This window comes from Strix aluco, chromosome 20, assembly GCF_031877795.1.
Source record: "Strix aluco isolate bStrAlu1 chromosome 20, bStrAlu1.hap1, whole genome shotgun sequence".
In the NCBI taxonomy this organism is placed as follows: Eukaryota; Metazoa; Chordata; class Aves; order Strigiformes; family Strigidae; genus Strix; species Strix aluco.
The window spans coordinates 9,116,553-9,132,878 of record NC_133950.1 but is presented as its reverse complement, the minus strand read 5'-3'; the positions used below and the strand labels follow the sequence as shown (position 1 = coordinate 9,132,878).

The 16,326-nt window shown below is 48.8% G+C and overlaps 1 protein-coding gene across 1 annotated transcript in view; it reads right to left on the bottom strand.

Moving 5' to 3' along the window:
* COL27A1 (collagen type XXVII alpha 1 chain) overlaps positions 1-2,538 on the bottom strand; it is a 152,445-nt gene extending 149,907 nt beyond the window's left edge. Inside the window, exons 1-3 of the mRNA XM_074846242.1 lie at positions 2,533-2,538; positions 2,342-2,403; positions 1,973-2,166 (exon numbers count right to left, since the gene is read on the bottom strand). Coding sequence (XP_074702343.1) covers positions 1,973-2,166; positions 2,342-2,403; positions 2,533-2,538 — 262 coding nt within the window. The remainder of the gene's footprint in view (positions 1-1,972; positions 2,167-2,341; positions 2,404-2,532) is intronic.
* Positions 2,539-16,326: the final 13,788 nt, after the last annotated feature.

Below are 16,326 nucleotides of genomic sequence, written 5' to 3'. Positions count from 1 at the left end.
GGTGCACAGAGATTTCTGAACAACCACACAATCAACTCCGAAAGAGGGGATAAAACGTTTTGTTGCTCTCCTTCCCATCTCTTTCTTTCCTTCCCCCTTTCCCAATGCAAAAAAGCTTTATAAGAAAAAGAATCCAAAAGGCAGGAGAGAAATTACTTGCAGCTTCCTAGATTCCAGCAGCTGAGATGCAATGCCCACAGCTAAAATTGGGTTGAATAAACACTACATTTCCAAAAGTCACTGCCCAGACCCTTAGTCAGTGCACATCAGATGAACTCACTAACCTCATGATCTTTCGGATTTGTAACACTTATGGAAAAATAATCCTCTGTGTTCCCTGATCTTCCAGCGTGCAGAAGGACCCCAAGCCTTATGGTAATAACTGCAGTGTTTTGAAAGCCCACGGCATTGGCTTAATTTCATCCTCACACAGATCTATGAACAAGCTCTTACTGCTTTTGTAAATCTCATGTTTGAAAATCCTGAGTGATAATACAGCCTCAAGTCACCAATATTTCCTTACAGCCTTTGCTTCCTTGGAATTTTTTTGCTTTCTGGTACCAGAAGAACAGCCTGTCTCTGATTGTGGGGAAACCAAGCAAGATTTTTAAAATTCCTTTATCACAGAGAAAGTACCTCAGGGGGGAGTTATCTACCACACTAAGGTAATGCAGTAAGAGTGAAGTGAAAGAGTTTCCTTTAGATTGATGGTAACAATCAAAAGACATGGCACCATCCCATAATTATCATGGGAGTAAAATGATGGATAGAGATGAATCTTAACAGCATATTAAAATCTACTTGAAAAAAAGAGATGCCAAGACACAGTATTTGTTCTGCCTCTTTATGAGCTGACATAAAACTTGCTCTGAAAACTGCTTGACTAAGTAATTCAGCCAGATGTTCACCTCTTTTGCATTGAAGCAGAATTTGGAAAATATTACATTTTTCAAAATTGCTGATGGCAGGGATGTATTTTCTTTTTTCCCCCCCTGTAAAAAGTGCTCCATGGGCTGGCTTACAGCTGAGCATTGACCAACTTTCTATTTTTCCTTCATGTTTTGGAGACTAAGAGGAGAGCCCTGGAGCCTGCTAGTCCACTTATTATTGTCCACTGATTGCAGAGGAAGCTGTTCAGTTCCAGCATATACCCGTGTAAACCATCCATGTGGAAGAGGTGTTGCTATTTTAAGAGGAGATGGCTCCTTTACAAACAGATGTTGCGGAGATGCTCAGCTTGCACTACCAACTGTAAAAGATGAATTAGTTTTTATTTTTGTTGACTCTGAGCTTTCTACCTCCTCTTGTGGGGTCACTGATGATTGTACCTTTTGTCCTGTCCGCAGCAGCACTGGGAGGGGATGCCTGGAGAAGAGGTGTAAAGGCAGGGTGAAGGTGTATGATCACTCCCCTATAGAATACTTCCCCTGCTGCACCAGGACGGAGCCAGGCATAGTCATTCTACTATCAACCACACCTGTGTAACTTTTTCTTCCTTAAATTTGCTTTTACTTTTAGAACTCACATAATTTCTGTATGTACCACATCCTATGTGCCTGCAGAGGCATGACTGGGTTGCATTCAAGTCAAGGAAAAACCCATCTGCCAGAGACGCTTAATTCCTTAATGCCCCAGCCTCAAGGGGCACTTTCTAAGAGCAGTTAAGAACTAGCAAGTGCAGGTAGATGCCAGTGACATTTTAGACACAAAGTGCCTCACTCCCACCACTTCAACCAGACAGACAGGCACTTCTGAAAATCCTGTGGGGCACATAATCACCTGTAAAAAACTGGTTCTTTTGCCAGCTGTTAACTGCGTCATCTGTGTCATCAGTCCTGCAACCTCCAGCAATAAATGCATTTAATTCTGTGCACTAGGCTCAGACATTATTAAATGACGGCCCTAAAACTGACACCAAAGCACTTGGCTTTTACTTTGGTTGAAAGAGGAGGTAAAAAAAAGTGTAATTTACCTTCAGAATTTCCCTGTGTGAATCCCAGGAACCAGGTAAAACATAATACAGTCCAGAGAAAGCAGAATCCCCTAAAATTGGAAGAGAAGAAAAAGTAATGAGTTTCTACAACATTAGTAACAAAAACTAGCCCCCCTTTAAGGGTCTTCTCATTGATCACAAATGTAGTGAAGTCAGTGGCAGTGTCCACATGTCTCCGGGAAGTGGAGAATGGGCGCTCAGCAGAACAGCTCTTGCTTCTGACTGAGATCTCATTTTGCTACTTTAAAGTCATCTAAAGCTCACTGAATTTAGTGGAAGGTTTTCCCACTGGTATTAGGGGCTATTGATCAAGTGTTTAACAAGGACCAGACCAGTGTTCTGAGATACAGGGTCATCGGTGCCAGGTCAGCAGTCCCTTCGCCACTGCTACTCCTCGGCACTCGCCCTGCCTAGGACAGAACACCAAAAATGCAAGAGAACGGAGAAATAATTCAAAATTTGAAGGTCAAAAGACATGCCAGGATTGCACGTCTGTGAAGACATGGGTAGAAAATTGCTGACATGCGCTGACATGTCACCCGCATCCCAGCAAACAAATTCGGAGTCCTATTGCTTTACTATGTGCTTGCAAATATCCTAAACATACAAAACCCTACATGGATCTATTCCTCTTTTTACACCCAGATGCAAAGATGGAGGAAGCTTCTAACTACTCAGCACCCTATGCTATTGCCACTAATGACTTTCTCATTAGTTTGATATGGCAGGAAATTTTAGAAAGTGTGAGGGCTGCAGACTCCCAAGTGCAGTGCTCTCACAGACCCTTTCACACCTGAGAGGGAATTGGACAAATCTTTCAGTTAGCTAGACTTTAAGCGTTGAAGTGCCATTGAAAACAGCAGCAGAGAGGAAAACTTTAACCAGAAAGGTAGCTGAAGCCCCCCCTTTCCCCATCAACTTCCTTGCTTTGTAGCCAAATAACGAACATAGAAAACTCCTTGGTTATGCTCAGTTAAAACTGTCAGTGGAAAGTTTGAAGATTGAATTCCCTCATCTTCTAGAGATGATATTTAACAGCTTGATCAGCAAGGGCTGCTGGAGGAACAGAGACAAAAATGTAAGTTACAGAAAGTCCTCAGCCAGAAGAAAGCAGTGTGGGACATCCACAGGTTGTTCTTCATTTCAGCCAAGCCAGTGCGAACCCTGGGATACGCAGAGCAATGCCAAAGTGCAGCTGGCAAAGACAAATCATTTATCAAATGGGATTAGAGACCACTCTTCTCCTGCCATCAAGCCTCAGCTTTAGCACAAGAAAGCATCCTCTGAGACAATGTATTGCCCTGCGCCAGATTCTCACCAGTACAGGAGACCCTTTCCCACAGCTAAAATGAAGCCACAGTGATTTACACATCAGTGGGGAAACCTGGCTTGAATGTAAAACTCCATGCAGGAATCCAGCCACTAACTAATATTTTAAGGCTTGAAGGGACAAAATACTGGAGCAGACCCACATCGGCTGGGAAACAAATGAGATGAACCACATCATTCTTTGCTGTTTCCATTACCCAGACACTGGGCTGCACATTTCAAGAGCTCTGGGGCTGCTTTAGTTTATGCATGAAGGAACAACAGCTTGGAATAGCCAAATCATGGCATTCTTCTGCCATGTCCTATAGCCAGCCTTATACTAACCCCCAGTGTGCTCAAGAGATCTCCAGCTGGGGAGACTTGGTTGTTTTCTGCCCACTTCATCCCATGGGACACAGGTGTTGGGCTGAAGACACTGCTGAGTCCAAGGAGGGGTTGTGTCCCAGTTCCTTCAGGGGATGTAGGAAGAGGAGAATAGGATGATTCTTCATGGCCACCTCTTCAGTCATAAAAAGACTTTTCTAAAGAGGCTAAAATCCACTTCACAGGAAAACCTTCATTTCTGTGCTTACCTCCAAAGGAACAATGGAGTGTTAAGATACAGGCACAACTTTGCGTGTGCATGGAGCAAAGACCTTGCTGGGCATCATCAACTGGGTTTGACTGCCCAATGAGAGCACGGGAAGATGAGGGGAAGGGGGTGACAACCATGACGTGAGTGCCAAGGGCAGCAGGAGTCCCAGGCATCGAGAACACCTTTTCTCTGGAGACAATCAGATTTGTACAGCTATGTACAAACACCGGTGCACACAACACACCAAACTGAAGTCCAGATCGTTTTTTGGAGGGGTACCTTCACAACCCAAATTTGCTTCCAAAATCCCCGTTGACCAACACAGTGAGGGGAACAAGCCTTAGGGGAAAATCCAGCACGTAATTTCATTCCAGTGACACTGACGGGGCTATAAAGGAGATGAATGCGCAGAGTGGGATCCAGCTGGCCTCAGCCCCGCTCCTGGACCCCTCGCACAGCCAATACCGTAAGAGTTGAGAGCGGGGCCAAGTGCCAAAACACTGAAGAAAAACACTTTGGCAAAATTTACCAACTTAATGGAAAAAGCAAAAGCAGCTTCCAAATGGCAGACCTGTGACTGATGGGGCTGTTAATTATTGCAGGATTTTATAGTGCAGGCTCTTTTTCCGTTACAATTCTGCAGCGACAGGATTGCATAAGCAGGTTGAGTAGCAATGGTAAATGAAGATTTTTCTCCTTATATAGAGCTATCAAACCCACCTTGCCTTTATCTCGGCTTCTTCCCACAACCAGCAATTTCCACAGAGACTCTATCAGGAGGTACCCACTAAAGGCATTTATTTCTTTTATTGCATAGGGCCTATGAATACCAGCACGAGGGACCCACTGCTATAGTCACTAGGTGAGGAAGTGCCCCTAAATACATATGATGTAAGCTCATGTGAACCCTAAAAGTTTTCCAGTGCAGACAAACTCTCTTTATTGCAAACTGAAGCTACTGACTACAGCTCGATTTTGCTTTGCTACTTTTTGTGAACTCCTGTGATCAGTCCATGGGAACTAACCAGTGCCAAAAGTGTAAGGCAAAAGACAACAGAGAGGGACAGAGAAACACAAAGACTGGTAATAACACTTCTCAGCCCAAACGGTGATTTTAGCATCTTCCCAAGTGAGGACCACGCACACGCAGATAGCAGCCAAGAGTAATCACCCTGAGGAGTTCCTACATAAAGCAACCAGAAGGTCTAGGCACCACTTCTGCTGGGGCTTCAGGACAGTCAGGAGCTCCCTGAACATGGTGGTATGCACCAATCCGGAAACCTGATGAAATCATGTTTTTTCATGAAAACCTGGGTTTTCAGCTTCCAGAGTCACTTGCCATCTTCTTACTGAGCACTGAAAGATCAGACTTCCGAGAGTGGCAAGTTGTAACTTGGAGGCTAAAGAAGAGTTATCACCTCTCCAGATGGCTTGTGCACAGTGTGTCTGGCTGCTATAGCCCCAGTAAAGTCATGTTCAGGGCAGCAACCTCAAGAGCAAAAGTAAAGGAAAAAATCCTGTTGAACATTATCAGGTCTTACCTGACAACCACTGGAATAAAGCACTGCACTGAACTAAGGACAATGGTAAAACAACAGGCTCTAGCGTAGACTTGGTCAGCAATTATCCTCAAAAAAGTGCAAGTTTGACAAAGCTGAAGCAATCTGTAAAAGAGTTGTGATCAGCTAATTCTCCACAATTTCTGGAATTGGTTGGAACAGTTTCAGCTTAAAAAGAGAAGTTCAAAATGATTTTGACATCTTGTTTGCTTAGATGATGGGTTGAAGCTGAACAAAATGTTACAGGGTCCCAAAGCAGCATTTAATTTTTTATTTTGCTTTCTCCCTCATTTACAGTGGGGAAATATCTTTGAAATTGCAAACATTCTTACAGGGTGGAAAAATGATTCCCCCCACTCTCCTCCATTCAGGTGCATTTTTTTCTGTCCAAAAGATCAGAAAGTCAGCTGGATGCTGAAAATTGCTTTTCAAGAAAGGCAAATCTACATTTCTAGCTGTAGATCAGACAGCGTATCTTAAAAGGAGAAAATATGTTGCTTAAGATCCTTTGCACATGACTGAAGGTGATATTTTATAAGACTCCCAAGAAGTTTTGGTAGTCAACAGGAAACACAAATCACAACCTACATACCGAGGCTTTAAATTGCGCCAAGGTATCGATTCCACTCCCAGCTTTTTGGGGTAGAAATCTTGTTTCATTCTAGTATCATCCTTTGCAGAGCAGAGCAGACTTCTGCTCTCTTTTCAGGGCTTCTGGAAACTATGGTACCCTCAGTTTCTGGAGAGAGCAATGGGAACATACAGTTACATAGACATCCCTGTGACCACCCTTCATAGTCCTTTGCTGGACCTTTTCTGCAGTAAAAACCAGCTATCGATTTACACCTCCAGTCAAAGATTTTTGTCTGGTGTATGCAGGCACTGTTGCAAAACCCAGCATGCTAAGGGGAGAGTTTCTTAGATGACTGAAATGGTATTGATTTGTAACCCCATTCAGCATCTGCATTTTTAAGAAAAAGGAAAAAGCAGACAAGCAGATATGGCCCAGATAGATACAGTTCCATGGTCATTTAAAAATACTGAGAAATCTAAGAATGACCTAGAAACTCTCAATATTAAGTGGGGAAGAATGAAATTCAGCACCCCTCTATAAGATTTTAATGTTCAAAAAAGCTCTCCAAAAATATCATCTAGCAGCAAGTACACAAAACATCCAGAATCCAACCCACTGCCCCTAGGCACATGTTTATCAAAACAGATTTTCAGATGACAACTAGAAATTCATTGCACGTGCAGCCATAAGGGGAGAAGATGAAGTGGGACGTCAGCGCGGCTGCCTGAGCGTGAACAGCACTCTGAGCAGAGTGCAACGCAGAGGTTTCAAAGATTGTCCCCCCATTGTCACTGGAGACTCCAGTAGCCAAAACAGGGAAAACTCCCTAGGATGGGAAACTCTCCAGGCCTGACTCCAACCCATCCGTGGGGTGATCCTGAGCAGGAATGTCTGAACTCCTCCACCCTGCCACAGAATTTGGAGCGTGCATGCAAGCCCAGAAATTCCCAGGGTTTCTCTGGCACAGTTTCTGCCCAATCTAATCTTAATTCAGGATGAAAATGCCCTTAGTGCTGTGCCTGTAGAGGTCTATCTCAGGGCTTTGGCAACTGTGGCCCAGAAAAAGCTGCTGCTTCCTTCGGAGGAGGCCCCTGGTAGCAAGAGAGTGACCCACGGGGCCTGATGAGAGGGAGGAATTGGATTCATAAAGGGGAGGGACCTGAGCTCCTGGCAATGGTATTGCAGTCGGTCTCAAGTACTGCAAAGAAGTTTTGCTCTCCTAAACGCCTGCGCATCAGCCAGGCACAAGCAGGGTCTGGATGCATAAGTGCCTGGTATTTGCTCCCCCAACACCTATAGCTCCTCTCAGGATTTCCCCAGGAGGGAAATGCAGATCTGCAGTACACAGAACATGGAGATGAAGCGTCCGTGTGGCCAACCCTCCCTCCTGCAGACACCTCACACCTTGTTCTTTCAAGGGTTTATGGTGATATCTACAAAGGGGCTGATGGGTTTCAAACTGCTGGTCCTTGTCGTCCTAATTGGGAGACAGAGCTTGTGTATTCATTGCACAAAGCTGGCCCAGAGCTAACCAGCTCCTCTGAGCTCCTGCTGATGACAACCTTCTTCCTCACCTGCTAGGTGCAAGGCTGACATGGCTGTGATGACTCAAACACCCTCCCAGATACCTCCCAGCAACTTTCTACAATAGGGGATCTTTCCTGACAACCCATTACCTGGTCTCTTTGCTCACACCCTCTGTCTGGGTTATTGACTTTGCTGATGTGTGAAGTGACAATACTCACTACTGGCCCTTGCCTTTGTGTTCTCAGTTAGTAACTGGAGCCCTCAACAAACAGAAGTGCTAAGCGTGGTCTGTCATCTAACTCCTTTTTTGTCCTTCCAACAAATGCCTTTGCATTCCTTCATTTTGTGAATGGGGTTTGGCAGAGCCGTATAGAATTCCCCATTGTTTCCATTTGCACTTCAGTAAGCGTCCATCATTTCTACTTATGCCCCAAACAAATTGGCAAAGAAAGAGAGAGAGGAAAAAAACCCACATGCTCTGTGTCTGACTCTGGTCAGAGATTTCCTACAACTCCCCTCACCACAAGACCTGGGCAAGTCTCGGTCAATAACGTAACCTGCATAAACACTGTTTTCAAGCGCTGCAGATTTTATCAGCTCAACCCATTGCAGAAAGGGAATGAAACTGGAGCTTTATTAAAAGGACCTGCTCAGAGAGGCACGTCGAGGTAGCAGGAGAGGGGGGACCTGGACACGGGACCTCAGCTTGTAGCCCTGGCTGTGACACTGCCCTTCCCTCCTGGGACACAGCTCCAGCAGGCTGTGTAATCACCTCCTCTCTACCCCAAGGCACCCAGCACACACATCATTTGCCTGCCTATTGCTCCCATTGCTGAATTTGCCCAGCAGTGCCATAATTTGTCCCCAGATCACCGGCTCAGCTTGCATGCAATGGTCTTTTCCTCTTCAGACAGGAGCTGTGCCTTCCTCCAGCCCTTTCAGGCCTTCCCAGGACCTGACCCACCTCAGTGGAGCCAGGTGGGTGCTGTATCACCATGTGTGCAGGTTCCTCATCTAGCACATGGGCCCCAGAGCAGCATTACTCCAACAATGCAGGGCTGTGACAGCAGCAGGCACCCATCAGAGACCTCCAGGAGCATCCAGCAAACCTCCTCCCTGGCCAGCATGTGGCACTGGGGCCGGAAGGGGCCAAGGTGGCACAACTGCAGCTGAACGGCACAAGTGCTACAGTCTGGACATGTGCTCAATGCACAGCTGAATGCAAACCCTTCTTCTGTGGTTCAGTGAGCCTGTGCTCACTAAAAATGCATCAACGGAAACGATCAAGAGGGGCATTTTAAGCTTGCAGAGCCTGTAAAACTTTGTGTTCTAGTTTTACAAGCTTTGGCTGCTCGAGCCAGGACAAGGCTTCAGCACACTCTGCAACTGCTTCTTCCCTGGTGAGCCAGCCCTCCCACTCCCATCCATGGGTCTCTTGCACATCTGGCAGCTCCTCAGCCACCAGCCCCGCTCTGGAGGATGCTGCAAGAGTGCTGGGACAAGCGGGACCCGCAGTGTCACGTGGGGATGCACAGAAAGTTCCCATTACAAGCTGCCTTCAGGCAGCACAACCCTCACCCATGCCGAGGAGGACTCGATGGCACAAGGGTGGCCTGGCGAGCCCAGGCACAACCCAGCTCTGGGCTCAGAGGACCCTCTCCAAGACTAACGGCCTCAACAGGGACGTCCAGCTGTGGGGACGGTAGGATGCACAGCACTCAACTCTGCCAAGCAAATCAAAACCCAGCACCAAAAAGCCCATCGGGAGATAATGCGAAGGGTAGCAAGCGACCTCTGCTGAGGAGGGAACGGATCAGCAGCACGCTGGCGAGGTATTTAAGCCAGAGGAGATCCTGGGAACAAAAGGCACACATATTCAGAGTCACCAGAAAAGACCAAAGAACAGATTTCCCATGGCACTGCAACACTCACAGCCCGTGTAGCCATGCACAATGCTAGCCTGGGACACTGAGCTGCAAAACCAGATATAGACCCGCGGTGAGCTGGCGGCCACGCTGCCTTCTCCTGGCTCCCTGTTTCCCAACTCTGTCCTCAGCAGGGTCCAATTTGCCCTGGGACTCGAGCAGGATCTCCCTGTCCTCATCCGTAGCGTGATCACAGCCAACTTCTCCATCACGCTCACAAGTTGATGCTCTGTGCAGCGACTGCGCCTCGTGCCAAGTATCTCCCCAGCATCGGGGCCCTTCCCTCGCTGCGACGCTGCGCTTGGTCTGTCAGAGGAATCTTTATCTGTCTGTTCCCCTTTTGATTTTCCCTTTTTAAGAGACAGCCACCCTTGCACGGTCCGAGGCAGGCACTTCACTCCAGATCATGCCCACCATTAAAAAGGTGCGACTGGGAGATGCCGCAGTTACCAGCATCTCCAGACACGCCACAGCCACGTCTGGGCAAAAAAAAAAAAAAAAAAAAGAAAAGAAAGAAACCCTAAAGCCCTAAAATTCAGTCCTTGTGAGTATATAAACACACGAAAAACTTTGCAAGGAGAGCTGGTTGCAGCCCCTGGGAGCCGTTCTGATCTCTCCACATAACTTTACACACAGACACATGCAGGCAGGGAGAGCTGCGCTCAGCCTACAAAGGAAAGTGCACATTCATCCACGGCCAGACTCCGGCGCTGCGCTAAAGGGGCGGCTGCCAGGAGCGGGGTGACCCTCGGGATGGAGGGGGGGTGCCCCCAAATCCCCTTGCCCCGTTTCCAGCCTCTCACCCCATCCCACAGCCCAGCCCAGCCTGGCAGCAGCAGAGGGATCCTGTACACAACTTTTTCAAACTGCCAGGCAGAAGAATCCCAGTCTTTCCAAGGGAGTGTCGGTAAATCATCATTACATCCGACAACGCAACCAGAGGATTAACCCTTTGCTCGTCCCCGGGAAAAATAATAATAATAACAACAACAACAACTTTAACAATGAAAATAGTAAAAGCTGGTCCCAGCTGTGTGAGAAAGAGGACGGGGCTGGGTGTGTGCTGTCATGTTTTAGATACACACGTACATAGAGAGGAGTATTTGTGCGCGTGTGTGTACATGGAACACATGAAGAACATGCCACCAGGCACCCGCCTGCCTCTCTGACCCTGCCCCAGCCCTCCCCATGGCTCTCCCACTCTCCGGAGGACTGCGGCGGCGATCTCCAGGTACTCGTGTCCCCCACGTCCCCGCGGGACAGCCTCAGGGAGCAGCATCTCCCCCCGGCTCCCAGGAGGCGCTGGGGAACCTGCCCCCCCGGCCGTGCCCGGGAAGGGTGGAGGTGTGCGAGGGGGAGCGGGGAGGTGGGATGGTCCGTGTCTGCATCTCGCGTGGGGGCAACATCGGCGCCCACCCCCCGGACCACTTTCCCGGGCCGGGAGCTCCTTTCCCCGGTGCGTGGGAATAGAGAGCGGGGAGGGGGGGGGGGGGGGGGGCTCCTCCTGCCCTTCCCGGCCCCGAGCCCCCCGCTCTCACCCCCTTTCCGCACACCCCAGCCCCATTCCCACCCTCCTGCTCCAGCGTGGCCTCCCTTCTCTCCCAGCCCATTCTTCCTCTCCAGCCCAGGAGTTTTCACATCATCCCCTGGCAGAAGGAATGTCTTCCCCCACCCCGTCCCCAGCCTCCCGGGAGCGGAGCTGCCCTCCCGGGCCGGCTCTCCCCACCCGCTGCCCTCCCGGGATCCCCCGGCTCCCCGGACACCCCCATCCCCGCCCGGGATTGCCCTTCCCCGGCGCCGGGAGAAGTCGGACTTTGTACTCACCCCCTGCCTGCTGCTGTAGCTCTGAGTCTGGAGACCGGCTCTGATTCCGGCTCCATCACGTTTAGTGCATTGTCTCTTTCGGGCAATTTTTGCGGCAATCCATCAGAAAAAGGGGGACAGGCCGGTTTGTGGGTACATCCTTCCCAGGAGCTCAGCTCTCTGCCTCTCTAAGGGGCTCAGCTGTGTCAAAGACACCCCCTGGCCCGGACGGCTCACTCCTTCCTCCTTCTCTTCTGGGTCCTTTTGCTTACACAGATCTTTTAATCCCATTTAACTCCCTCTCGGCAGACTGCAATTACCTTGGGAAAAAGGAGAGAGAACAGAAAGTACACGCTAGGAAGCCAGGCTGGCCCATGGTCGCTGGATTTCTTGCCTCTCTTTTTTTTTTTTTTTTTCCTCCTTATTAATAGTACAATTTCTGTGATCTCTGATTTCCAAAGTCCTTGATTTAAAGTGTTTTTTCTTAGCTGTTACTTTTTTTGTTGTTGTTTGGTTGGTGGTTGTAATTATTATTTTTATTTGCAGTGCAGATGTGCCTCCCACCCCCCCAAGGATCTCTCCTCTGGACTTAGAGAGAAGAGGAAAAGGCAGATTTTGAGAAATGAAAATTATTTAAGGATGTCCCTGCTGCCTCTCTCTGCTGCCCTCCTCTGTAATACCGAAGCACTTACAAAAAAATAATACAAAGTAAATAAATAAATAAATAAAGAAACTCTTTCGGCCAGAGGAGCTGCCGAGAAGCAATGGAAGACCCCTTCCAGGCTCGGTGGAGGGAGCGCACAGGGTCCTGCTCTGGGGAGGCTGCGAATGGGGATCGCTGCTCGCCGGCACCCAGGGGCCGGGGCCACCAGCCCTCTGCCCAAACTGCCCTCGACCCACCTCGCCACGGGCTGGCCAAGGACCAGGTTATAAGGTACCTGACCCGGCTTTTCCCTTGGGCTTTGCGCTTGGCGGAGGCAGTTGGGAGCCTGGGGAGGGGGCTCCGGCTTGCAGGACCCCCCCCCCCCGCTGCCCTCCTCGCCCTGCTCTGCTTCCACAGGGAGCGGGGCATCTCCAGACCCTCCCTCTCCTCCCAGCACCAAGTGATGGAAGCTGCAGCCCGAGGGACAGGGAAAGAGGAATGAGTTTTCTTACGCAAGGTCCATCAGAGTAAACCAGATCCCAAGTCCACTTAGCCAGCCCTGCCAGGAGAGGGGACTTCTGTGTGTGGGTACCACCTGCGCCCCTGTGCCCCCTGCTCTTCCAGCTCTTGCAAAGTCCCACCAAGCTGGGACCCAGCCACTGTGCGCACCCCAGGGTGACAGGCAGGTCCCTCTTGTCCCCGCCAGGACACAGCAAATCCCTCAGCTCTATAGGATTCCCTCACACAGGTGAGGGCAGCCCACCACACTGCACCCTCCCACCTCCTCCCTGCACCCCTGGGTGCCCCCTCGGCCCTGCTCCCTTCCCCCTTGCAAAGCGTCTCTGCCTTGGGCACTTACTTTGCAGCGAGGCGAGAGGCTGTGCACCGTCTCCTCGCAGCCCTGTGTTCATTGGCATTCATTTGTCCCAGCAGCTTACGGCAATTTCTACTTCTTATAGAAGAATAATAATAAAAAGCAAAAGGAGCAAAAAAAAAATAAAAAACGACCCCCAAGCCTCTTCCTCCCGCCTTCCCCTTCAGTCTCAAGGTGTCTCCTGTGCTGGGAGCCAGCGAGTGGCTGCCAGGCTCACGGGCCCGAGCGAGCCAAGGCTTTTTGGCTAGCCTGAGGTTCCCCCAAATTCAACAGATAATCCTTCCCCAGGACTGGCGCAGGCAGGTCCCCCTCGGGCTGTCGCTCCACTCGTGGGTCATGGATGCTGCAGGGATCCAGGAGAGAAGAGAAGTTGGGACCGGGCGCTGGGAGGGACATGGATGTGAAAGAGGTGGAAATTATAAGGCTGCCCTTGTCCTTTTAAATAGCTGCAGCCAGGGGACTCCGCCGCTGGCTGGGGTGCCCCAGGTATCCGGTTTCAGCAAACATCAGCTAATGAGCAGAGATCCAGCCTCCGAGGGGCAGGTTCAGGGCTGCTTTGCAGGCATGGGGAGGCAGGGGGGGCACCCCGGGCACCCCCCAGCAAGGGATGGAGCAGGGATGAAGCTGGAGGAGGGAGGGGAGGGCTGTGGTGAAGAGCTACATGGGCATTGCTGCTCCAGGGTGGAGGGTAGGCTGCAAAGGTCTACAGGGCAAAGAACAGGTCCTGCGAGGTGCTGAGCACCCAGTACAGGTCTGAAGCACCAGCGTGGGTCTGGGCATCAAAGCTGACCCACCCCAGGGGCTCGCGCCACAAAGGTATTTTGTATCTTGCCACATTATCCCTCGAGACAGGGGGAAGGACCAGGCAGAACTAAAGCACCTCAAACCTGAGCACTGAATTTACACACTCCCCACGAAAAAAAAATACAGCCTCAAGTAGGATCAACACCGACCCACCGCGTACCTGAACTTGAAACTAGAGGGGAATGATGTTATGGTCGAAGCAGAAAGTTCAAGGACCCACTGGTCTGACTCAGCAATGCAGGTTTTACTCAAAAAACTGACCTCAATGTGGCCAAAAAATTAAGGTTTCCACTATAAATCAGGTCTCCTATACACATGACATTTTCTGTTACCAGGCATGCTAAGGACTTCTCTCCTTTAATACACATATTTGACTTAGTTGTGGTTGCTTGCTGAGACTGTGGTTTTGCATCTTCCAATTTCTATAGGCATAAGATTTTATTCATACCTTTGCTCTGAAGTATCTGCATTTTGCTTCCTTGCTTGCTATAACAGATGAAGCTTTAAGTAGCAATAACAAAAAATTTGAAACAAGCAGTATTATGACTGGGATAGATAACCAACAGCCTCACAGTCCACTGTCTTCAAGAAAACCTTTTCAGAAGAACGCAGCTAAATTACACATCCAGATACTTGTGAGAAACTCCTATGCACAGACAAACCCGTCTCAAAACCCTCTGAAGGCCTGGGAGCTCAGGTGATCCATCCAGACCAGCTTTGAGGATTGGGACTTCAGGGACAAAAGACAGTCATATAGCTTGTCAGAAATCATATAAAATCTCAATTTTTCTTAGCTATTTCTTCCCCAGCTGTTTTTTCCATGTTTCTCAGTCACGCATTCCTCACTGAGAAACATTCTAGCCAAGTTTAAGTGTTTAAGATAAAGCTTTAACCTATTTTTTTTTAAAAAAAAACCTTTACAAAGAAGCATGTGGAAACTCCTGTGCTGTTGAATACACCTTATCCTCCTGCTCTTTTCTACCTTTTCTCTCTTCCAAAAGCAGCGAGTATGTAGTAACCTTCCTTCCCCTCAAAAAACCCCGCTCTACACAGAAAAGAACAAGGCCTTGGCTTCCCAGAGCGAGGGACAGAGAAGAAAGCAAAAGGATGTGCTGTGTCTTTTTGCAAAGATGTACACAAGTGGGATGCATACGGGTAGCTGGTAAGGACTGACAATGCTTCAGGTCCACAGCACCAAGGACCACCAAAAAACACACTTTGAGCCCCATCCTCAAATAGTCTACACAATTTACTTTGCTCAGATGAACACTTTCAAACCAAACACATGCATAAAAGCTTTGCTAGCATGGAGACATAAATGTAGCCCAGCAGTAGGAAAAAGGGAATTAGTTTAAAACAAAAGGAAACCCAACGTTGCTGAAGCCAAGACTGGTGCCAAGTGAATTCAGGTTCAAAAATTAGACCTCATTCTTCAAAAAGAGAAAAGCCACAACATATGATCTGAATAGAAATATATTTAGCAGATTTATTTTTCTCCCCTTCCAAATTTAAATAGAAACCATTTTAAAACACTAAATAAACTGAAGTAAATCAGTACAGCAGTGAAATGAAAAAAAAGGAAAAAAAAAAAAAGGAATTGGAATTGACTGTTCTCGTTTAATTAGCCAAAATAAGAAAAGTACAGGGGAGGAGGAAATGCCACCACACACCACACACCATCGAGAACAGGGAACAGAACACTTGCTTTTGACAAAATGCACCTCTCCAAAAAAGCAGCACGTCATTACTGCCTGAATAAATACAGCATTTAAAATATTCATCCGTATTTAGCCGGTTTCCAGAAGAATCAGTACCCACCTCTCCTCAGGATCCGTAGCTTGGTTAAGCATCAAGGCTCTTATTAATATAATTTTGTCTCTTTGCTCCTCTTGGAAAACCAAGCGTGGAGGCATCTAGGAGCCATGGTGAGCACGTATTACAGCTGCGCTACATGACTCACAGTGCCCGGCTTCAAGGACCAGAGGAATCCCAGACACTAACCCGGGCTTGCCCTCCTGGTTTGGCTTGGCCTGAAGGACGACACTGAACTACAGTTCAATCATTTTTACCTTTGCACAAGTCAGAAGAGTATCCTGAATCACACACTGCCCCCAGAACTCACAAGGAGTTATAGGGATGTATTTGGATATATTTAGATAAATACCCTATTCAGGTTTAAAAGCGTGGCATGACCAGGCAGAAGGCACAGGCAGTGTGAAACCCAAGGCACCGGAAAAACTTGTGGGAGGGATCAAACAAACATATGAAGGAGAGGTGGGAATAAAGAGCCTTTCACTCCCCTCTGGGCTGAGGAGCTGCCTCCAGCCCAGACCAGGAGTATCTAAACTTGGTACCTGGCTGAGAGTTGCTGGAGCCGTAGGGAAAGGGAACCCACCCTGCGGAAAGGGCCACTGCCATGAGGGGGGAGATGGTCCCTGCGACCATGGGAGGACACAGCTCTGCGGCTGGGTGGTGTGGCCCAGGAACACGTTCCACATGGAGCAGGGCACTGGGGAGGGCTGGATCCACACCTGTAAACCCAGCAGGAGCAGAAGATGAACCGTCCTCAGAAACAGGACTCACACAGAGTCATGGAAATCCAGGCCGTGGCACAGGATGGTCTGGCTGTGCCAGTCTCCAGCTCCTGGGGACATCTTGTTGAGGGCTGACCTAGCACCTCTGCTGCGAATGTCAGCAGCCTTGGCAGCAGGAGGGGCCTGG